Here is a 24,756-nt window from a genome sequence, read left to right as displayed (position 1 = left end):
CCTAGTGACCTTTCAGTCAATTGTAATGCAGATCTGTGTTGTAACCAGCTGTTTCATTTTTCTAATTGAACCAGTCTGGGATCAATGAATCGGTGAGATGGGTAGTTTGATCCAATTCCCGCAGTGCAATGGACTGCATGGTGCTCAGATGCATGAGCCCAGTGCAGTCTCTCACTGACCTTCCTGTGCAGCTCCTGCCTTTCTCTCTCCAGGCCCTCACTCTCTCTGTGGAGCTGGGCTTTCACACGCTCCACCTCTGCTTGAAGCTCAGCGCACAGCTCTGCCCGCCTCTGCTTCTCCTCCAGCAGCTCCAGCACGGTTGTCTCCCTCTGTGTGCACTGAAGTCACAACAATGTTAGGCTCACAAGAGCTCAAAGGCTTGCAAAATAAAATCCATCAACACATAACACTCCATTAGCACATCACAGTACAGTCATTCAATAAGTCCTCACTTGGCCAAATGCTCTATTAATCGATTTTTCTGAAAGAAGATGCAGATCAACATGAACATAGCAAGAGCATTATAAGTCATGTTTTCAACTTAATCATGTTTCCCTTTAAAACTCACCACCTACATTTTTAAATTCTAACATCTTACACTCTGACAGACTCCCCAGTCCCTCCTGGCTATAGCCCAGGATATATTCTCCTCGATGGAGAAACCTCAGTCCATCCGGTCTTATCTAAGGTGTTGGCACTCTCAGACCGCTGATTTATATTTTAATATCCCTAATTTCCACACTAGGGTGATTTTCCAAATGTCATTTTGCAATTTATGTCAAACAGCACACCAATTTATCTTAATAAAGTTTATGACACCCCAATTCAGACACAGATATGTAATTCCGATTGAGTGTTTAACAGGCTGGGGAAAAGACACATGAGAGTGTTTGTGTGCTTGTCTATATGAGGGTGCATTAGTGCAGTTTATGAAAACAGCAAAAACCAAACACACAAAAACTTGATAATAAAAACTGCAATTGTAAACAGTATATAATACCAATCGCAGTGTTCATAATTATAACAATAAAAGGCTAATCTGTTAAAATAAGCACTGCAGTGATTCAGCAATTCAGCAATCACAATTTACAAGACAAAAACTTTGTGCCGGAAGGAGACTCCTGCTTCTACACGATGAAAACCAATGTTTGCAAAGAGGATTTGTAATTTTCAAAAGGAAAATGGACAAAACTTTTGACTTAGTGTGGGCCTTATTCTAAAGCCTGCAGTTCGTATTTGTATACATACTGTAGCTGTAATGAAAGGCAGACCTTGTAAGTGACACTGTGCAGCTCCTCCCTGGCGTGGTTCAGTTGGGTGTGCAGGGTACTGAGCTCTCTCTCCTGGTCACTTTCTCGAACCTGCAAGTCTTCATAGGCCCTCTGCAGGGACTGCAGCTCAGACTTCCTCTCCACCAGCTGAGGAGGAAAGGAAAATGTTCAGAAATGACCTGTTTCAAGTATACTTTTCACTTTTTTCACTTCTGCTTCACAATGAAAGGGTAAGCTGACATTAAGAGTGAAGACAGAAAGGATACACACACAACAGACGGAGCTGGTCTTTAGTTTGTGGTCAACCATCTACAATCTTGAATGAGACTTCTGTGATTAGAACAAATATTGCACAACTGAAATTGATTCACATTTTTATTGTGAGTAGGGCAAGTGTGTGAGCGTGACCTACAATTGCTGGGTCTCTGTAGGATAAGCAAGACATATAAACACACCTTTCCACAAGACAGACAGTGCTGGGATTTGATCAGCTAGACAATTATCCAACACAAAGCTGAAGACGATAGCTACAGTATATACTGTATGAATGACAATGCCCGGCCGAAGTGAGCCCAGTCACTACAATAATGACACATATAATACTTTTAATGGTAACAGCAAACTTTTTAATGAAGGGGACTCAGCAGCTTCAAGCCCTGGGTGTGCGGATCAGCCAATCGCATGATGCTTTGCCCCAGAATGCTGTGAGCTCTGCATTTCCTGCCGTCAGGCTGCTATCGACTATCATCGAGCGGCAGGCCGCCAGCGCGTGTTTCTTCCCATCGAAAAAGGGTAAAAATAACAGGAACAAGTTGTCGGAAATGAAATTTCAATTCATCCAGTCCCTTTATACACTTCTGCGGGAACTCACAGTGGAGAGGGGGATCAATAGTGTTTAGACAGCAGAGCAGATTTTCTAAGCGCTGGATCAATAGGAAAGAGAGAGAAAAAAATACCCTGGCTTTTCTTTAGGTGTTGTAGTAAATACGAACAAATCAGTGGCCTTAGGCTAAACGGATTGACCAGCTGTTTCCGAGTTCTGTGCTGTAAATAAAGATCTATGCTGAACGCTTTGACTGGGGCCCAAGGGGGAAAGTCGTGGAAGGCTACCTCTGCACTACACCCCTGCACGAGGCTCGGGCACAGACACCTGCACCGCAGCAGGACAACACAAGATGACAGACAAGCAGGGCGCCGCGTTCGGATTCTCCCTTTCACAGCCCTCCACTGCCCAGGCATACCGAGACATTTCCGCATGCCGAAAGAACTAGCTTCTTGGAGGACTTTGCACACACTTCCCACACAGCTGTTGAGACGGCAGAAGGAAGATTCTGAACGTACTTGCGTGAAGAGGTGCGTTAAGCACGGAATCACAAAAACACACATATTGACTCCCTAAATGTAAAAACCAGCTCACCATCTTCCTTCCCGTAAGCATCGAATAACAGACAAGTGAAAAAACCTTTGTTCAGAGTTCATCAACAGCTTTGTTTAGAGTTCTCCAAATGGAAAAACTGAATTTAGCTGCCTGAGCACAAAGGGAATGGCTTGCTTGGCAGGGTGTGTGGTCCTGGATATGTAAATGGATAGTTATTGCACTTACAGTAAGCTGTATGGTACTGTGGTATGTAAATGGATAGTTATTGCACTTACAGTAAGCTGTATGGTACTGTGGTATGTAGCAAAAAGGGGGCTTTTTGAATGTACAGTATTTGCTTGGCATTTTTTCCTGTGTCTTTATTGTCACTGAGATTAGAAGAGAATTTAAAATAATTCACAGGTGCCCCCATTCTGCCACCCTGTCAGTGAACAAGAGTGACATGAAAAGAATGTGTACACGTGTCTGCCAGCAGTCACAATCTGACAGATTACTGTGACCCAATAGTAGTGAAGTCCAATTTATTGGAAAGATAGAGTAGGTGTTTTTTGTATAAATAGTTTTTGTAAATACAGCTACAATTTACAGAAATGAAACTTTCACGTTCATTTTACTGAGAAAAAAAAAGATCTAGCACACAAGGGATTGCCTTTGTATTAGGTACCACTGATTAATTCTGTGAGCACTGATATAATAAGAGCAGACGATTAGGTTATTACTGCTAGTTTAGGCCCCGAGACTGTCCACACTTGAATTATGACTCAAATGCAATGGAAACTACTTACATTACCTTAATAATTCTATTTTTCATTTCTAAACTCTATCAGGACTGTACAGTATATTCGGAAATAAAGCTATTTAATTTTCATATCCTCCTCAACCACACCTTGTTGTTTTAAAGCAGATTGGAGCAAATAAAGTATTTTTTTCTTACCTTCCTTAATAAAGACAGTATAAATGGCAATGTGTGTATGCACAAACTGGCATTAAATAATTAAAGCAGATGAAGTTATTCTGGGTTCCACAAGACTCTACTTATTTTCTGTAATAGGATTGTGTTAAATATTAAAACTCTAGTTCTATACAAATGGCAAACCGTAATATGAAAGCTGCTTTTTTTCCTCACTGCTGATCAAAACCCATTTTCACAGGCGGGGAATTAAACAAGACATCTAATCATTAACTCCATTTCTTTTAAGCCTTCACACATCAGGGAGTTGTTTTTCTTCTTGCTACTTTGTCTTTTATTTATCCTTAAGATGTCAGAAGTGAGACTCGTCACAGCACATGAAAACAACACACTGGTGTGCAGATCCGCAGCTGTGCAGATTATGATGATTCTTTTTTAACTGCCTGATACAGAGTGTTAACAGGAGGGTCCATGTGCCTTGTGATCCCCCTCAATGAGCCTGACAGCATTCAAATATTCATCTGTATATAGGTGCTTTTAAACTGCTATTGAAATAAACCAAGCTCTCCACATCATCAATTCAACCACCATTTGCAACGTCATTTACACTTTCAAAAATTCAGACTGGATTAAATACAGATCATTTGACCATGAGTGTGGTGGCTTAACAGATACAGCGACACTAGCGACAAGTGCCCAGGGTGGGAGGAAGCTGGTGCCCGGCTCAATAAAACCCACATTTCATCCGTTTTATTTTACCAAATGCAATAAAAGCAAAACTATTTTGCAAATGCAAAAACACAGAATATTTCATTACCACAATTTAAAGGACAGTACTGGACTTTCAAGCAACATTTTTCTTGTACGAGTAATAATCTATTTTACTGTATGTGTAGCAACTTTATTTTTGCATATGCACATAAAGCACATTGAAGAGGTTTCTCATTTACAAACATCTGTCTGGTGAAAATTTATTAATTTAATTAGGGTACACTTAAAGTAATGTGAATCTAAGATATACAGCTTTCTTCCATTTATTGCAACTATTAATGGAACATTCTGTGAAGCTGCAGTGGTAAGAGAAATTATGTTTTATTTGGATGAATAACAAAATAACTTCTGTGTATCTCCAGCTAATGCTTTTAATATAACCTCAATGCTCAGCAGAATAATTGATTAACAAACTCTGTAAAAAAGATAGATGTACTATTCATCTGACTCAGTATTGTGTGCACAGTACATGCTATAAATGTTGACAAATTCTGTGTATCTAAGTGCATTCATTTCCAGTCCCAATATTGAAGTATTTGGGGTTTCTCAAGGAGAGACAAGGACTATTGAATGTCTATTTTTCTGTGCTTGGACAGCAGTTCCTAATGTGAATCGCAGGGTACTCCAGTATGCAGAAGCCTCAGGCTATTCTTTAAGTGGTCTTTACTTTGAAAACACAGGTGTTCTCATGGGAATCTGAAAAAAAAACTACTATTGGAACAAACTCAATGCAATGGTCTGAATTATATATACATACATCATCAGTCCATGTCAGACTTTGATTCACAGTGTAAGACTTGTAAAAACCACTGTGGTATTAGCTTTAATAATGCAGAATGGGGTTAGGCATTTACTCTTTTTCTGACAAATATGGGAAAATCAATTAATTGTGGTGACATTCCCCAAAGCACCTACATAAATTCAACCTGAAGCTCACTTGCTCTTTTTATCCCTTTAAATGATCAGTAAGAAAAATTATATCTTATTATTGAAATGAGCATCTTGTCGCTTTACTGTTTTCTTAAAACATCTGGTCATCCTGAAAACTATCGATTTTTACACATTAAAAGTAGATTTTTTTGGATAACATACTGTACAAAAGGGGTAGAAAATTCAGAATACACCTTTTAGGACAGTATATGTAGTAATGAATAATACTATGTGAAACTCAAAGAAAAACTAAACAATTCTGAATTTCTAAAGAAAAAGCACACATCCTAACAGCATTATCATGTACTTTCATAGACAGTAGATACACAAATATACAATTAAAGATACAGTATTCTATATTACATATCATGTAATGTAGAGGTGCACTGGAAATAGAGAGGAAAAAGAGGTGTAACTCATTAATCGTAATTATTGTAAATGTCAGAAACAAAGTCACTGGTTTTATGGAGTAAACCCTTTGAAAGGCGAACTAATGTTCCAACACTAATTTCTGATATTGTTCTTTCCTTACTAATCAATGAAGCAATAAGTATACAGTATATTTAAGTAAGTAAAGATTAACCAAAAGTGCTGCTTTCTGCTGCTACTTTCCAACACAACAGAAAAAAACATCCAGTTGAAAATCACCAATGAAGTAACAAACCCCAGCAAGACACAGGAGTAAAACATTTATAACTGGGGTTAGGAGTCAAGATGGATCTGTTAAGAGAAATAAGGTCATTACCCTGTATCCCAGCTCCAAACTTCAGATGATAGCCCAGTTCTGTGTCAGGTATTATTGCTTAAATAAAACAGCAGGCCCTTAAGTGTCTGCAAGGACCGGTTCTTGACAAATAAAGGACAGAATAAGGACCACTTAAAGAGTAGCCTTCCCTGCACTGTGGAGCTGTGTGACTGTGAGGCCTGTTGTTTCACACTGGGAGATACTGTTCCAGTGTTAAAGCAGCTGTGATTTATTTAATGTGCCTGCTGTCAGCCTGCCTTTCACTGCAGGTCTGCTCACACTTAACCCCATACCATACTGATGCTTCAGTTGTTAAAAAAGGTGCTTCACTATAGGTAAATCAGACTTTCGAACGGCAAAAAATTCAGAACTGGCTCTTAGAAAACATTCTGGGTTATTGATGCACATTCTCACAGTCATTTCCAGCCACACTGTAACTAGATATGTGATGGTTTTATGCACTGGACAGTCTTCAACTGGGAATAAGACCAATAAGTCGTTTCGTAATCTGTAAACCTCTGCTGCATAAAGTTCCCCCCGACAGCCTGAAAAATATCTGAAAGATATCATACAAGTTGCAAAAATGACTCTGAGATGAACCCCCACATCAGCAAAGTCAGTTTAAAAAAAAATATTGAACATGGATAGGAGAAAAACGTAATCTATTTCAAGTTTCCTTTGAATCCGATTTCAAGGTAATTCCAGATGTCTGTTCACTGGCTGGCACACAACATGCAGATCATTTTCATTTTTTTAAATTCAACTGTGTTGAAAACTGTTACTGGTGCTCGTTTTACAAATCTTTTTTCTGTATAAATATTTGTAAGGAAATGTAGTTTTTTGTATCTTTAATGACGAATATCTATTCCCAACATGCATTTACAGAAAACTTTTTCTAAGACCCTCAGTCTTTACTGTTTAGATGATAGCCTGTACACGGTTACGAACTATAATCCAAATGGTTACAGGGGAAGCAAACTTTTTAAATGCAAATAATTAATTCTGGTCAAAATTCTACATGAACACCATTTCAAATGAAAGAAAAATGAAATATGAAACGTGTTGATATACTGTATGTTTATACATAATTTATTTGTGTGACTATCTATGCTCAGCCTGATTAAGTATTCTAACAGCCCTTGTAATTTGTGTCTGAATTTAAAAAAAGCAGACTAATCCCTGCAATGAGTATTGCTCTGGTTAACAATATTACACCGAAACCCACTAAAACTGAAATCTTTTTAATTAGTTATTGAAAACCTCTTCCTTTATTAATTTTCCAGCACAATGAATATGTTGCTCACCTCTCCTCTCTCTCTCTCCTTCTCTCTCAATGCTCAGTTCAGAAATATTTTATTATTTTTTTAATATGCTGGAAAATTCCAAGCCAATTACTGAAGAGGCAGGTGAAATGGGATTGTACTGTAAAAGAAATCAGTGGTTGCCATGGAGATTTGGTGAGAGAAGCAGATTGTATGCAGTCACATGACCCAGCCCGCTGCATAAAGTAATGCTAACGCTCTGTAGACCAAAGGACGCTTAACCTCAATAGCTGCAAGCAATTGTCGTCTATTCAATTGAATTTATTTGCAATTTTTGTCCGAGGTCAGAGTAACAATGTCTCAACTGCTCCTGCTACTGCTGCTTTTTTCTATCTGAAACAGAGCAACAACAAGAATTGTGTTCATTTTTTTGTTGTTTTCTTTTACAGAAAGGTGTGGATCGCAAAGGCCCCCTTTTGACATACAGTATATACTGTAGCTGAGGGGAATAATCAGCATTTAAGATATTTTTAAATATTATTTCCTCAGAGGCAATGTGCGCATAGTGAATCTCTCATTTACTTGTCCGGATATCATGCATGTTACATGCCTCATATAGATTACAGATACATGTGACAGATTTTCTTTACCTCAAGAAACACAACTAACCCTTCTTGTATACTATTACACTATCTAGCTGCTTGAGTTTGAAGGCTCTCAATGAAGCCAAATGATGCCCAGAAATGAAGGGACTGAAACCCATCGTAGGAATCGAGAGTGAATCCATAGTTTGTGCCCAAGCTTGCTGTGCTTAGAGTCCAAACCAGCAGGATTACATTTGGATGCGGGTAAAGAACGAGCCACAGGGAGCACAATTCAATGTTACCAACAAATCTGAACAACAGTATGACAGAAAGGATCTAATGGGTTGACCACCTGTGCATGAACTGTGTGCTTGTATTAAAAACAGACTGGACACTACAATTTCCTTGCTGAAGATTCAGACTCTTTGATTAATGAATGGTCTGAAGACAGACTGATCAAGTAACTCCCAAAATGTAAGATGTGCTGATAACAAAAATAATAGGCTTATTTTTCAAACAAAGGCTGTCTCAGATTGCAGCTTTGGTATCCTACTGTGGAGTTGTATTTAACACTGATATGGGGCTTGAGATAGTATTTTACATATGAAATATGCAATCAATGTAAATAAAATAAACTATAATTATCATAGACGGGGTATTAGATGCCTTGGAGTCTTATCAGGAAATTAACAGCAGGAAGGCATTTTAGAAACAAATTGCAAAGCCAAAAGCTGGGTTGTTTACAGTCATCATAAGAACTAAGATTTCAGGATCTGAATAGTCAAAAGGATAATTCTACTCTGTAATGCCTATAAAATGATAATTACCCAAACTTACAGAGGTGCTGTGTACTTTTCACGTGCGGGTTTTTTTTTATAATGTAATGAAGTACTGAATATCTGAGAGAGACCACAATGAGAAGAGGAGAAGGAGCTTACTGTATTGAGCACTATGAGAAAAAGAGTCAACCCTGTACAGTATACAGAGGCAAAACAGATTCCAGATTCATAACTCTACAACATCATGCAGCATCGATACAAATTATGCTAGAAAAAAATGACTCTTTTATACTTTTCTCCTAAAAATAATAGCATGAGAAAGATTTGGGCAAAATTAGAAGAAAACCATATCACGCTTCCTTGTCACGTCAGTAATCCCAGCCTGACGACAGTTGGCAGACTTCTCAGATGTACCTGTGAGTCAGTCTGTAATCAGAGCTGCCTTCCGCTTCTTCCTATATGTTACAAACCACACAGCACGGAGGGTATGCGGTGGAAACCCTATTTCAATTTAAAGCATTTTTGGAGAGACTGACTGTTCTATGGCAGTAATATAAAAAGCCAAACGTGTGCACTGAATCACTGCCTGTGCATAATTAGAGCTGTTTACAAGACAGAGCGGCCAGGCTCCACTGACAGCCTATAACTCTGTGTCACTTCAGCGTCTCTGCACAGAGATGTCTCGCGGCTATTATAACAATCTGCATACAGATCTCCTGTATTTGTCTCCTCAATAATATTTGCCATAAAGCTACATGGTAACCAAGATCACAGACCAAGACAAACGCAGTTACACCTCGTCTCCTCAAAGTGGCACTGTGTTCATGAATAATAAAGAGGAAATGAAAAGACAAAGGTTGAACTGTAATTTGTATACAATGAGCAACACTTTCCTTCACAGCTCATTGGTCATGGTGACATGGGTCTATGCTCTGTGCAACAATACCACAAAAAAAGGAATATTTCAACAAGATTCGAAACAGCTCTTGTAAAGTTTGTGCTGAGGAGTTACAGCCTCTTAGAGTCCATTTGAATCCAGCCTATAGTGACTCTTCATTGTTAATCTTTGACCGGTACTATAATCCCTATTGTTCTTTAAACCCCTCTGAATCATAACAGGAGAGTAAATCCACCTGCATAATATTATATTTGAGCCAAGCAACCTTCCCAGTTCTACACTGTATTGGTCTCCCCTGGCCCCTTACAGCTCTTTTGTAGCTAAGCCAACAAGCACAGAGGTCACAGTTACACAGAGTGACAGTAAGCACAGGAATGTAAATCAAGGGTGAGCTATTTACAAATCACAAATGATTACCCTCGATTTTAAAAACAAAAATTATTGTAACATGAAAGAGGAGCAAATGGCAGGACTAAAATAAATAAATAAGTAAAAAAAAAAGAAAAAAAGTCTAGTGAAGCAATTACCGATCTAATCAAGGCTTTCTGCATGATGGTACCGCTCCCCTATCTTGCTCCCATTTGCATCATAACACAGCGTGCAATATTAATTTCCGAGTTTACTGCTTATTGGAAGTGCAAAGTATGAAAAGCCATTAAGGCTGCAAATGGGAAAGCAATTTGCTGTCACACGGATTCGGCTCTATTAAAGAGAAAAATCTTGTTAACCATTTGGAATTAGAGTCATTTGGCAAAAGGCATTCTGCCGCACTCCACTAAAATAAGTAATTATGCTTCCCTTCTTTCTCTCTCTCTGTTCCTCTCTCTTTCATTTGTGAAGGCGAGGGAAAGGGAGAGAGGGGGGCTGAGGGGTGAATAAGTGGATGCAAAGGCAATTAAAGTTGGGAGCTATCTATTTAGTTAATACACAGTGCACACACGCACAAAGAGTGCATGCTAGCAGCCCATCTCCGTGCTTCCTCAGCCTGTCCCTCATCTCCTCCTGATGCCTCGCTGCCATTCCCTCCATTCCATCACTCATCCTTTTATCTTTCTGTTAAATACCCCCAAATTCCCCTTTCTTCCTCCTGCTCTTCTGTGAATATTATCCGTCTACAACAACGCTGTTGGAAGGAGCCCCCTTGTGCACAGCAGACTAACCTCAGTCTCACCTCGTCCACATGCTGTAGCAACACCTCAAAAACGGGCCAGCTGTCCAGCCCTGAAACAGCGCACACCCTGCACTCTCCCCTGCAGCCTAACCCCCCACCAAACGCACATATTCTCTCCACTCCATTCTGTAGCTCTTTGAAAGCATAGCAGATAATGCCAGTCATTATTCATGTAGTGTACATACATGCAGGAAGCAGCATGAGCTGATGAGATTTCATGGCTGTCAGCGGGCTGTGGATGAGCGGCCGTGTCACACCAGGCCAGGGGTTAATTGGTTAAAGGCGTGTCAGAGGCTCCAGCTGGCCCTCGCCCACTCACCTGTTCCTGCTCCACAGCCCTGACGCGAGAGGGCCAGCTCTCACAATTAACGCCTTCCTATTAATGAAGCTGAGATGTTTTATTGCGGGACCTGCAGGACCTATTAAGGACCCACTGCGCTTTCCAGCCTGACCACACTATTGATCAGCACGGTGACTGCTGGATTGTTGACTAGTTAAAACCTTTTTGGAAATGTCAGCATTAGATTAAAATAAAACTTCTGTAATGATATGTGCATGAATAGTCTGTGTGTGTGTGTGAGTATAAGGGACATAAGAAGGAGACAGAGGCAGAAGAAAATTAATTATTCTTGCTGCAGCTAACTATTCCTACCTCTTATTGTTAGGCTATTTTTTTTAAAGCAGAACAAATGCTAAATGAACAAATGAACCCAGATGTCAAAACCCAAGCGTCTAGTAATCATCAATGGAGACTAATGGTTCGGTGTTTGAAGGCACTGGGGCTGAAGAAGGCTCAACAGCTAAAACAGCAATTGCTGCCCTATTTTTCATTTCAGGCTTTAGGTGCTGTACACAAACATGCTCATTACTAATTACTCGAGAACAGCAGTGCATAGCATGGAGGACATATCAGCATTAATTAAAAAATGCAAATAACGTGAAGCATCTTCTTCTTTTTTAGCAATTTTATCAGACGGGAACTTTGCTTTGCGCTTTTGATCCCCACCCACTACTAGATCTCACCGCTGAGGAAAAAGGAGCCGAGTGAAACCCTGCCATTCTCTGTGGGTGAGGGCAGAAACCTGCTAATCTGCAACTGTGACTGAAAGCCCCGAACAAATTGGAAAACATTGAACTAAAACTCGCGGGAAAAAGGCTGAGATCTCAGACAGACAGACTGGCAGCAGCACCCCACATCTGACAAAGGAGGGGGTTCACGTCTGTGTCTTGTCAAAACGACCCCCCCCCCCCACCCACCCACCCACCACAAGCCCTGATCAGCCCTCGCCACCAGTGTTGCCTTTTTGGCCTGGTCTCATTAACACACACCTCTGACATCATTAAGACATTTCCTGGAAAATTAATTGAAAGACAGATTAAAAATAAATTAAGAAAAATGTGTTGCAGAATGCCTGCGCGCACTTCATAAATCACCCTGCAAGCCAGAAGCTGGCTCCCCATAATTAACTGCAGACTATTTATTTTATCCTGACGGTATAAATTAGAATTCAGACACACAGATTATATTAGGGGTGTCTGTCATGCGGAACTGTGGCGGGATGTGCAGAATATTTTAAGGATACAAAGACGAGCAGGGGGAGGGGGAGCATTCTGAAACCAACGAGTGTTTGAAAACACTGTAAAGAGGCTATGAAACAGAAGGTGCAAGCAGAAAGAAATGCATACAAAAACACGGGCTACATTCCAGGTCTGCGCGCTTCCTGTGCTTCCCCCATAAGCAGCTGCCTATCTAGACAGATAGATAGACAGAAATGTACACAGATCAGTCAATGAATGGATGACAGGCAAAAAAAAAATAATCTCCAAACTCAATTAATTTTTTATATGACTCAAACTGTTGTTACAAAATACAGTTGAATTAAATAAACCATTCTTCAATTTCGCTGCCTTAGTCTGAAATGTGACAGGGGTGCTTAAAATTGGCTAACTACATGCAAGAGAATCTGGCTCTATAGACTTCCATGTGAAACCAGTCTTCTCTATAAAATAAATGTTAAATATTTAAGCACAGCATGTGGAATAGGCAAACAGAGCAAAATTAAGTATTTTCACAGTCTAGAGGAATTAGAACTTTACAGTATAAGGAGCTTTTCTCAAAATGTTCTTTTATTTATTTTGTCAGCAATAGTCCCAGCAAACAATGATACGGCAATCCATTATTTTGCTGTTTGAATTGATTTATTTCAGAACTTCCAAATGCCCCCACTCAAACTGCATCTACTACAGTATGTATAGCCCATTCAGTGAGGTGTAGGACTGATCACTAACAAGAGCTCTCCATCTCACTGTCAAGCCTGACCCTCTTCTCTTGCTGTAAAACCGAGCAAAAGAAGCTGCAGACAAACAGCATCTGGAATGTCAGAGCTCAGCTCTGACAACCTCTTCCTGGCATCACTCCCATCATTAAGGGGAATCATAAATAATATCCCCTTCTCTAATTTGCTGTTACAATGGTGATGCCAGTGAGATGACCCTTGAGGGTTCTTACCCAAGAGTGGCAAGCTGCCACAACCTCAACGCTATAGAGTTTGCTTGGCACAATTTCCCATGCACTATATAATGGTTTTCAAATGACATTTCTAACTTTTACTACCAACATGTTGTTACTTAACGTTACAGAAATCATAGATTGTTTCACATAATACACAGATTGTTGAAACTGCATGTTTAAATCTATTATCTATTATGTCTCTTAAAGAGAAAACGCATAAAAACATTTATGTGACAAAGAATGTAAAACTGCTGCCTGTTGTTATTGCATACTACACTTCTTACTCTTCTTTCCATGAGAATCCGGGAGATATTTGCTTACTGCCTCAGTTTATTATGTAGCAGGTACTGCCTGCTGAGTGAGATATTAATGCTTAATTATGTCAATGGTCAGAAAGAAAGTAATCATACAGTATGTGCTACAAAACAAAATGCACATAGAAATTAGATACATTTCTAAATATTAGTAACAGCAGAATGAAAAATAAATAAACGCACAAATACAATTTTAACCTTTTCCAGTAAGTCTTCCAAAAGACATCTGCTGTCATGATTCTGGGTTTTATTATACCCAGGAAAAATTCCAGCTTTTTCATTCCAGACTACAGTGAAACTTGTTGATTTAACAGACTACTCATTCATTACCTGTCTAATCAATGCTAAATGGATTTGATTTGCTGTATGTCACTGATTTCCTCTGCCATTCTAAAAGGAATCAACTGCTAAAGAAAGTGATTTTTTTTTACAATAGTCTTGCACAATAAGTGACTGCTTAAACCTGAATACCACATCAAAGCAGTGAAACAGACCAACTCAAGTGCAGTCATAGAGATTGATCATTTGGATCATGTCTCTCAGAAAGCAAGACGATGGCTGTGAGATTTTCATGGAGGGAAATAATACAGATTGCTCCTGCTGAACTCTGTCCTTTTGCCTTTAATTAAAACTGAGAGATCAGGGGACTCCCACTGAACTTCAGCTCAAGGAACTTAAGAACAGGTCATAATACTGAGATGTCAGAGTGGAAGAAGATTACCATAATAAGATAAAAGGAAAAAGATTGCAAAGATAAACAAACCTGGAAATTATACATGGCATCCAAAAATCATGAGGTTATCAGGAAAAGCACAGATGAGGCAGTGAAACACAACCACAACACAGCCAGCAGGTCTTCCATACACTGGAGAACATCAGATGACAAAACTTTTCAGTTCGATCTAAAACCCCTGCTGAAAACATACAGAACAGAAGCAAAAGACCTGAACCCGGAGATTATAAAAGCATTGGCCATAGACTGAAATCAGTCTGCACAGCAAGACACATGCAAAAAAATCTTTTAACTGCAAAAAATATTCAGTTTTCAACTGCAGACTTAAGAAAAATGCCTTAATGTTTACTCTCGGTACCACAAACACATATCTAAAGAATGGGCAGTTTTTTTCTGGAAGCAAGGTAAAAAGGAAACTTTAAGTAGCCTTGTTGTTGTGGAAATGGCCCTAAAATGAGTCGGCTAGTACATGAATCCTTTGTTGAAGAAATGGATTAATAGACTCAAATAATTAGAGTTGATGTAGCACTGTTGGGCAGAGCTCAAGATAACATATCGGGCAAAAGCAGTGCAGGGACATGCTAGCCAGCAAACGTGTGCTGCTGTATTTGACCTGATGACAGCGAAAGCTCTGAAGAAAAAAGTCACTATATCGCAGCAAGAAGTCATGCAGATATTTAATGCCACCCTCTTCCTAAAAAGACATCAGCATAGTAAGTGAAATAAAAACATCAAAATGTAATTTTCTGTCAAATACTGGACATCAAGACCAAATTTCCCTTGCACAGGAATTACTTAAGATCTTGCACACACAAAAGAACTTACATAGTACAAAAGCAACTATTGTTAAATAACCTATAAACTGCAGGTTTGTAAAATAAGATAAAATACACACATTTAGAAGCAAAATCCTTACAAATGATCAAGATAAACAATCTACACAATTCGATTATTTAACAGAATCACCTATTGTGTCACCACATCCTATGTATCTACTATGAAATATCACATGGAAAGCAGAACTAGAGACCTGGAATGCACAGTGTTGCTGAATTAAAAACACATCTCACCCCACCAGACCCCAGAAGACCACGACAAAGATGCAGTTTTAAATATTGGTGATATAGGTGATGTACAGTAGTTTGAATGTTTGTTAAGAAATACCGGGGGGGGCAAAAAATGATTAAAAAACACATTTCATTTTGGTGATATCAGTTAAGCTTTGGCTCTTCGCAGTTCCTCCAGAGCCACTGAAGGGAATGCTGCCTTTACTGAAAACCGGAACCCACCGAGCGCTTTCATAGCACAAACACCATTCTCAGGCCCTACCAAACGCAATACCGTATGCACTAGCACAGAAGAAAACACAGACGGAAATGAGACGCGATTACAGTTGCACAGCAGACCCCTGGAAAACATCTGCTTCCATAAAATGATATATCCCTGCGTTTCCCGTACATGAGTGATATCAAAAAGACAATAACTCCTCTTTGCAGCACAGACTGCCAACACTCCTTGCCTGCAGCGCCTCCGTTTACCATTGGGTGTCTCTCTTTCACTGTACATGTGTGCAACTCAAGCGCATACCCAACCGCCCCCCCTTCCCCCTCCCTCCCTTTCCTATCCCCCATCTCCACATAATATATACACCATCATTTGAAAATGGCAGCTTTTTGAAAATTCACCTTGATTATCAGACATTAAAAGTGACTTATCCAGCGCTGAGTGTCTGGCTGGGGGGATGGCTGCAGACAGCAGAACAATGCGGCTGGCTTGGTATTAACGCCTCATCGGGGCGCGCAAGGAAGGAAGGGGAGCCAGCCCTTTGTTCTCTCCCACATCCAATTATTTTTAACGTGTGCCTCTTTTCACAACAACAAGAGCGAATTTAATTTTAATGCACTCCAAAAAAACCCGCTATTCTTAAACAGAAAAGGGACCAGCACTGGGGGGTTAAGAATTAAGCACACATACATATCAATGTGCACACAGGCAGGCACTGATGATAATAAGGCACACTAACTCACACTTTAATACATACACAGAACTGCATTCTGTGTAGCACTGTGGCAAATGTGCAGATATATAGGCTACAGTTAAAATTATTTCAGATAGAGCTGCTTAAAAAAACAGTCCGAGTTAGATGGAAATAATGCAATCTTTGCAAAGTGCCAAGCCAATTAAAATATTACACATTGACGATGAGATGTCTTTAAAATAAGGAAAAAAAAAGGGTATAGGACCAAATATGTTCTAACCGGACAGCCACTTCATCTTGCTGTCGTAAATGCGGTAAGATCAGTGGTGCTCCCAGAAGCGACAGAGCGGAATGAGAGACTCCCTTTAACTTGCCGATCTTTGGCGCGGCGCTGTATATCTATCCATCAGAAGGAAACGTTTATATGCATTCAACACCACGCACCGCCATGCTGATACATTACCAAAAACAAAAACATTACTGAAAATTGCTGAGGCTTCTGCAGAATTAATAGAATTTGCTGTTCACCACTTTACAGTGCCCCCTCTACACCCCAACTACAATTCAACCAAGAGATATGAAATGATCCTGCCCTCTTTATTATGGGTTCTGGTTCTTCAATCAGAGGACTGTGCTTTGCAAGACACCCCCATTTCTGGATCCACACACACACACAGTGAATTAAATTCCGGTCTCAGGAAGACCACTGACTGCTGAGTGTGACTCACTCCACTGCACAGTGAAACCAATTCTCCAGAGATACCAAAATTAAAGAGCACAGTCCAGTGTGTTTATGGTTTTCACTTTGTTCTATTCTCAATCAACTGTTTTACTAGCAACCTCTCCTTGCAGGGTCCTAGCTGTCATCCCTGCATTGTGCAATACTGTTCGTTAGCACTGACAGCTCACAGGCAAAATCTCCCCATTATGGGTGAAGTCATTTCTAGCTTTACTACAATCTCAATTATTTACACCTAAGCTTGTGGTCTCTAGGACCTATCTAATTAACCCCAGGTGTAGACTCTGAGGAAAAGGCACATTTTATTCTGGGCTTCTCTGTTCTGTCTTCAGAGCAGTCGAGTGCTTATGTGAAAACTTGTGTGTGGCTGTGCACACCCATCACATCTGGTTAACATATTGGTCAACATCGTTTTCGGTCGGCAAGACAAATGTTATGAAAGCATTTTTAAAATGAACAGCTAGTGTACATTTCACAGTCAAAACTCAGTGTGTAGATAATATGGAAAAAACGATATATTAAAAGAAAGGTTTTTTGGTAAAGTGTTTAGCCATAAGGAAAGTTTTAAAGAAATATTTTTTTTCTTAGAAGACTACACAACAACCACACTGCAACCAAGAGAAACCCTGACAACTTAGTTGCCACGATGACTGTTCCTTGAACGTGAAAACCACAGTAGGTGCCTCAGGTTAATGTCTTAAACAGCGGCACTGATGCAATTGAAAGATATTATTATTGGGTGAAAATGTGTGTGAGTACCTTTGTCGGCATGCAACAGTGATGCACTGAGCTTCATAGGCAAAAAAATGATGAGGTTTCGCACAGCGACGACACTCGTTCTGAAGCGCTGCTAGAGGGATTTGTAGGAACACTGCAAAGGTGTGCAGTGAGCCCGCAGGGGGGCGTAACGGGGGCAGTGCGTCCTGCAGTAGGTACAGTATGAAGAGCAGAAGGGCAGGGGGGGTGCGGCCTGCGGAGCTGCCTGGAGCTTTTACCTCTTTGCTGTCAGTCTTCAGACTGGACACCTCAGCCTGGAAAAAGACCTCTCTCTCCTCTGCCTGTCATTGCAGAAAAACACAGATTTAGAACGAGGGACCGTCGTTTTGTAAAAGATAAGTGTGTTTCACATCTCACACAGGTGTATTCAAGATGCTAAGAGTATGACGGAGGCACATGCACACTGTCCCAAATGAAAACCCTGATTCAGTATACCTCAGTGTTTTATTTGCTCGTTCATCATATAATTTCCTTCAAATATTTAACAACTGTCTGAAAAGTTTCAAACACACACAATCCATTTTTAAATATGATAGATACTTTATTGATCCCGTGAGGGAAATTGCAGTGCAACAGCAGCTTAACACAGACAACACAGCCACAGTGTAACGAATTATATAATAATAGTACAATACATACAATACAATACAAGAGTTACTCACAGTCCGGACACAAAATAACAAAATCACAACAAAAAGTACCTTACAATGATACTAACGAAAAAATGGGCAGTATGAAAAATGGTTTAGAAGGATGATGTGCATTAATTGTGAGGCTTATTAGATCAATTTTAATGCTTTGCATACATCTGCAAAAACATTCTTGTATGACTACTGAGATATTCTTCAGACTACTATACACTTGAAGTTATGTAAAGGAGAGTAACTGATCTACGGTAGAGCGTTAACAGTTTTAATTATTAGAGTAATCATCCAGTTACTGAAAATGCAGGATCAAGCCCTTTTCTTCAAAACAGGGGCCTTTACTTCTTCCTTGTAACATCAACGCACAGAGGAAGCGAGAAGGGAGACCTGCTCCTCTCTTATTTGGTACTCCTATCATGTCACAGAGGAGGAGGCCCATGTAATCTGCTCCTGAGCCAGCACTGCTCAGATTAAACACTGCAGACATGGTGTATGCATCATTAAATCAGAGTGCGGTGTGCCGGGGTGAATGTCGACAAAGGTGACACATACGGTGAGATTTAAAGTAAAAGTAAAATCGCATTAATAATAACAATAAAGTTAGATCCACCTAGCTTCATTTCCATCACGAAGTGATGCGCATTCATTTCAAGCAAAATATGTTTGGGATTAATTTCTACTGCAGGAGAAAAATAATGGCAACCTGACACTGTGTATTGTGTAGGGGATATTGAAGACACTGTACAGGAGGTCTAGGCAGAGAAGGCAAAGAAATTAAATTTTATTACCTGCAGGGCTCCTAGACAGGAAAAAAAAAAGCGATCCGGATTAATTTCATTTACAGAGGCATGAACGCTCTGTGGCAGCTTTGTGAGGCAGGGAGTGATAAAGCCTTGGAGAGTGGAAGCAGAAAACAAGTTTAATGGAATACATTACTGGCAACAGAATGGTGCAAAATGCCACCTCACCCTCTTGCAGGCAGCTCGTGCTTCATCCTGCAGCCTTCGCGCTCTGTCCTGGCAGTGGGCGAGCTGGGCTCGGGTCTCAGAAAGCTGGCTCTCCAAGCCCTGGCAGCGCCGCCCAGCCTCCAGAGCCTCCGAGGCCCCTCTCTCATCAGCAGCTCTCTGCAGAGAGCACACCGCGGCCGCCAGCCTTTCAACCTGCAGGGCGGCGGCACAGAGCACAGGCACGTTGGTGTACGTGACGAGTTTACCCCATAACCCCCGACGTGCGAGAGATATCAAGTGCTGTACAGGACAGTTCTTTCTGCGTGGCAGTTTTTAAATGAGGATTTATTTAGGTGTAGAAGCACAACCAGCATAGCGCAGACCCTCACATTTCCGGCACAGTTCACATTAATCAGCACATTCGGTTTTATCATTTCACAACAATTTGTGCACTGACTAATATTATAGGAGGACTGTTTATTTCCAATTGCTCTTAGATAAGGTTGCAACACCAATAATCTTCCCTTTCTTGTAGCACCATGCTGCCTGTTCACTGTCAAGACCTTAAACTGTGGCCAGAGCCTCAGATACTTCATACCAGGATTACAAACACAATGGAAAAAACATAATTAAACAATACTGTAATAATATCTCACATGCCACGCAGTGTGCCTTATTGGATCAACACAACCAAAGTCTAAAGCACTCTGAAAGTGTTCACCTTCCTTCTCCAATGACAGGGCTGCAGTGGTTTATGTGGGCGATACAGACCCAGTAACATTGCCAAACAACCACTGGCACTGTTCTTGACATTTGTCCAATATATCACAAAGGGCAAATTCACCATTACAAGGGAAGCAAGACAGGGTGATGGAGTACCAAATAAGATACCGGTAACCGGTAATAAGTAGTCAACTGTAGCCAAAAGCAAATTGACTAACTGGTCACCAACACTAAACCAACAGCCACATGTTCTCAAGTTATTAAAATGCAGACCAATTGTTTCAAGCTCAACCTCAATAATAAAGTTCTGTTTTTGGCTTTATCAAATGCTATTTCAAAGATGAAAACTAGAAAGTGGACAGAAGGGGAATTGGATGAGCTCACCAGACTGCTGGAACACTGTCTGAGAGTCTGCGGCCAGGGACGCTTCTTTATACTTTCCAATGAGTGCAATCACAAGCCCTCCAGTCATCCACAGAAAGGCACAAAATATAATTTCTCAGTAACCTCACCAGGGAAAGCCGTGTAAGATCACAAGCTAATGGAAGGAGTGTGTGACTCACTGGGGAAATTTTATGTAAAAACATGGTCCAAATGTGAACACAGCATTACTTAAAGGACAAGATACACACAGCGAGCATGACTGAGGTGAGCACAGTGCTGTGCATGTCAATGGTTTCTTTACTTGCACTTAGATTCCTGGTCCAATTACAATGCGTGATGCTTTTTAGTAGATCTTTAGAACACATTAAGAGAAAAAACATTAGAAAAGGTCTTTTTTGTCAGGTATTGATTGTATCATACCATTTTTTTCTCATTTGAAGTATGCAACAGAAATATCTGAAAGGATGCTACAGCAATTTCTCATACAAAATGATAACACTAAAGCCTATAATTATTCCAGAGCAATAGGCACTAATCTTTTGACCAGACAAAACAACTATTGCTACACTCCCAACGCCATAACGACGTAAGCAGCATGGCTCAGTGCGTCTTGTCTTACCTCATCACTGAGCTCCAGCTTACATCCCCTCAGAGTGTTGTTCTCTTCCTTCAACTGCTCCAGATGACCGGTCACCTCAGCTAACTGCAGGAGATACAGTCAGAGAGCCCCAGACCACTTTAATCTCGGCTTCCTCTCGAATGCTAACAGACTCTTCCCTAACAGCAAACTGAATTCTGACACACGCTAAGGTTATAAAACTTCATCTGACTCTCTAGACATTACCTCTGCTGTATTAGTACAATTAAAATGTATTATACTTCACAAATCTTGGATATACTGTAACAGGTTGTATAACATCCATCTGGACCACAGGTTTGGACTTTGCTGCTGAATTTTTAGCCTTTTCTTTTAAAATTTTTTAAGATTCCAGTTTTATGTTGCCTAGCTATAATTCTGAAAATTTCAAATCTGACAGGTGCAAGGAGGAAATTGTTACCATGACTGCTTAGCAAGTGAACTTGGCAGCTTATCATCCCGTCAGTCCTACAAATTATACCTCTTTTTGCTTTGCTGAGAGTTCACAACAACTAACAGTCAATAACTCGTAGAGCTGTTTTAAATTACATAACTGCTTTCAGAAAGAGTGCAGTCCTTGTTCATGCTTGTTCAGAAAGCCAAGGGACTGGGCAGTCTGTGGAATGCAAGAGCAGCACAGCACTCATGGACACTGTAAAATGCATGACTCGCTGTGGCTGGATAAAAAACACGTGAAGCTCAGAGTAGATCATGTTTATTCAGCATGGATCTTCTTTGATCTGAAATCTTAGGATACTGCCCCCGAGTCAATATGTGCTAATAATGCGATGATCCTGGCATCGTATGTGCAAATGGATTCCACCTGTCGTGGACAGTCATCTTACTTTTATCAACTTTGTTAATGTCTGTGAATTATATCAAAATGTTCAGATATCAACAGACTTCAACACCAATTGCAAGAGAGAGACAGCATACCTATTTCATTTCCTCCAGTTAAAATATCTACATAACATTGTATTAAAATGGAGCAACTACCATTTTAAAGAAATGGAAAAAAAAAGATAAATCATGCCATAGAGATCTAAAAATAGAAATGGTCCATGTTCGTGAACTAAATCAGATTGTGCTTGAAATGGCATTTGTATTTGTATTAACGTGTATTCTAGTTTTAAATGACTAACTTAACAAGACCGACTTAAATGTACGTAAGCTGTATAGTATTTTTCCAGCATGGCTTTTGCTATTATTGCATAAACAGGAAGAATACAGCCAAACAATATGTTTAAATAACACGCCCAAATTCAGACACACATACAAACAGCTGTGGGTGCGAAGCATGAAGTTAGGAATGAAGGCCCTAAAAGCCTGGGCCTTGTAGTTGCGAGTATACCTGTCTGCGAAGTTCCTCTCCTTGCTGCCCCGCTGTGTGCAAATCCCTGTGCAGCTGCTGGGCACGGCTCTGTCCTTGCTGGAGCTCAGCCTGGCTCTTCTGCAGCTCCCTCTGCAGCTGAGAAATCCTCTGCTCCTGGACGTCCAACTATCGAACCACAAGACACGCCAGAGTGCAGAGGAAAAGAAAATCAATCCGCCATGTAAAGCCCCTTCATCTCTTCAGGAAAACTGCCAGCCCATCCCTGGACCTAACAGCCATGCCTTTACCCATCCAGTTTGCACTGACATCTCCTACATCCTCATTCTGACATGTAAACCATCAGCTACTGGATTTCTGCTTTCAAAACTAAATGTGCCTACAAAAAGAAAGTCTCTTCTACAAAACCTGTGTGCCAAAACAACAAACCCACCTTTCTATCACTCTTACAACTTATACTAAGGTAACCTAGAAACCTTCACCTGATTGCTTGTAACTATGGCTACACAGCCTCACAATTTAAAAGAATCGACACCAAACCAAAACAGAACCGAACCAATCTGGCTCTATTATAGAATATATGTATTAAATACCATGAAGCAAATCAGGAGATTTTATTCTGACCAAAGAAAACCCCACGAATTAAGTTCAGTTCCATGATATAGTAAAGACTGCACTATAACATAAAAAAATCCACACCTACTGGTCTACTCCATGAAGCACAATGACCTTCGTTTATTACTGTAAAAGCCTTCTTGTCTAAGAGAACAACAGGTTTTAAAAAATGTGCTGATTAACACAACACATTTACTTACTAACGCACAGCGCAGAGAGGAGTGACCGACCCCAAAAGCTGGTCCACCCCACGGTCAGCCCTACATACCTACAGTGGCACATTACTGCCTGAAGAAAGAGGCAAGATGGAGGCCCAGGAAATTAAGAACATTGTCCCTTCATAAAATGAAGACACTGAAAATTGAGAAGAAAATCCCACATATCCACCAAAAAAGACATTAGAAAGCAGGACCCAGCTGAAGGTTCTCTGCCTTTTCCTCCATCATTGATTGTGTTCCATTGACAAGCACAACAATCGAATTCCCAGCCCGAGACCCTCTTGGCGAACGACGAACATTAAATTCCTGCTTTTTAAAAAAAAAAATTAAAAGAAATAATTTTCGGATTTTTTTTATTCTTTAAAAAAACAGCTCCTCCTTTTGCTCAGAATCCCCCGTTCTGTGCGCGATCCACATCGATAACCCTGCTTTCTTTCTTTCTCTTACAATCTCTCTCTCTCTGTATTCTCCCCTCCTAAACTGATCAATACTTCATTTAAATCATGACATTAGCACACTACAACTGAAAAGAAGATTGGAAAACCAAACCAGCTCTTATGTTAAACAGTAGAAGTGAAAGGGGTTTTATTTTTAGAAAACGCATTATCAAAAGAAGTTCATAGTAAATTCCAAATATTAGACAAGTATTAAAGGTTTATGTTTTAACTCCCAAGCTCCAAACTAAGCAATATTTCATTAAAATCTGGGGAGTTGTGAGCGATCACAAGATCTGCAAAATGGAATACATCAATTCCAGATGCAAAATAATGACTTGAACATCCATTATAATTTCAGATGAAAAGTACATTTTGTATAAAACCAATAGAACGCTACCCCTTCAAAACTAATTTGATGTATATCTAAATGTTCACATACAGTATATAGGAAAAAATACACGTTTTACAGCAGTACATAGTGTAGAAATTATGTAACATCATAAGCTGCTTAAAATAATAGACTTCAAAATGTATTGCAACATTTATATCACAGAGATCAAACAGCATAGAAAACAGCAAATAGTCTGTGGTTAATTTTCCTGTCTTTATTAACGAATACTCTGATTATCCTCTGGACTTACCTCAGCACACAGCGAATCCCGGGCCTGATGAGACGCTAGAACGTCTCTGCGGAGCTTCTGGATCGTAGCATCCCGATGCGACAGCTGAGTGCAATTTCGGGCAGCCGGGTGGTATTTTTTTGTATCCCAAATGTGGAAAAATAAGGAGATTAACAGAACAGAAAAACAGATAAGACGAGAATAAAAAACAGAGAAACTAAGATTCAAAACAGACCACTACAGTAACCAAGTGCTTACATAGCCGGCACCAATGTCAACCAATAAGCAATTAGCGAGACAAGACTAAAGTTATTGATCGGGTTTTTAAAGCTAACTAGCCTGCCTGCAATTCTGTGATGGCTGCTGCTGTAACATTGGAGGTGAACGGGGGGGACTGGACAAGCAGGTCTCATTTTCCCTAGGCCCTCAGTGCTGAATTGGGAGCTGGT

General features: G+C 40.1%; 1 protein-coding gene across 5 annotated transcripts in view; it reads right to left on the bottom strand.

The window, feature by feature from the left end:
* The window catches only part of LOC102690441 (polyamine-modulated factor 1-binding protein 1), a 150,729-nt gene that overhangs the window by 35,320 nt on the left and 90,653 nt on the right, over positions 1-24,756 (bottom strand). For all 5 annotated transcript variants that reach the window (XM_015368202.2, XM_015368203.2, XM_015368204.2 and 2 more), the window contains 7 exons: positions 24,329-24,412; positions 22,439-22,585; positions 21,070-21,153; positions 19,365-19,556; positions 17,971-18,033; positions 1,272-1,418; positions 180-338 (listed from right to left, as the gene is read on the bottom strand). In XM_015368202.2, the coding sequence (XP_015223688.2) occupies positions 180-338; positions 1,272-1,418; positions 17,971-18,033; positions 19,365-19,556; positions 21,070-21,153; positions 22,439-22,585; positions 24,329-24,412 (876 nt within the window). The remainder of the gene's footprint in view (positions 1-179; positions 339-1,271; positions 1,419-17,970; positions 18,034-19,364; positions 19,557-21,069; positions 21,154-22,438; positions 22,586-24,328; positions 24,413-24,756) is intronic.

This window comes from Lepisosteus oculatus, chromosome 20 (assembly GCF_040954835.1).
Source record: "Lepisosteus oculatus isolate fLepOcu1 chromosome 20, fLepOcu1.hap2, whole genome shotgun sequence".
Taxonomy (NCBI): domain Eukaryota; kingdom Metazoa; phylum Chordata; class Actinopteri; order Semionotiformes; family Lepisosteidae; genus Lepisosteus; species Lepisosteus oculatus.
The sequence above is the reverse complement of the archived record's forward strand: the minus strand, read 5'-3'. Positions and strand labels throughout refer to the sequence as shown.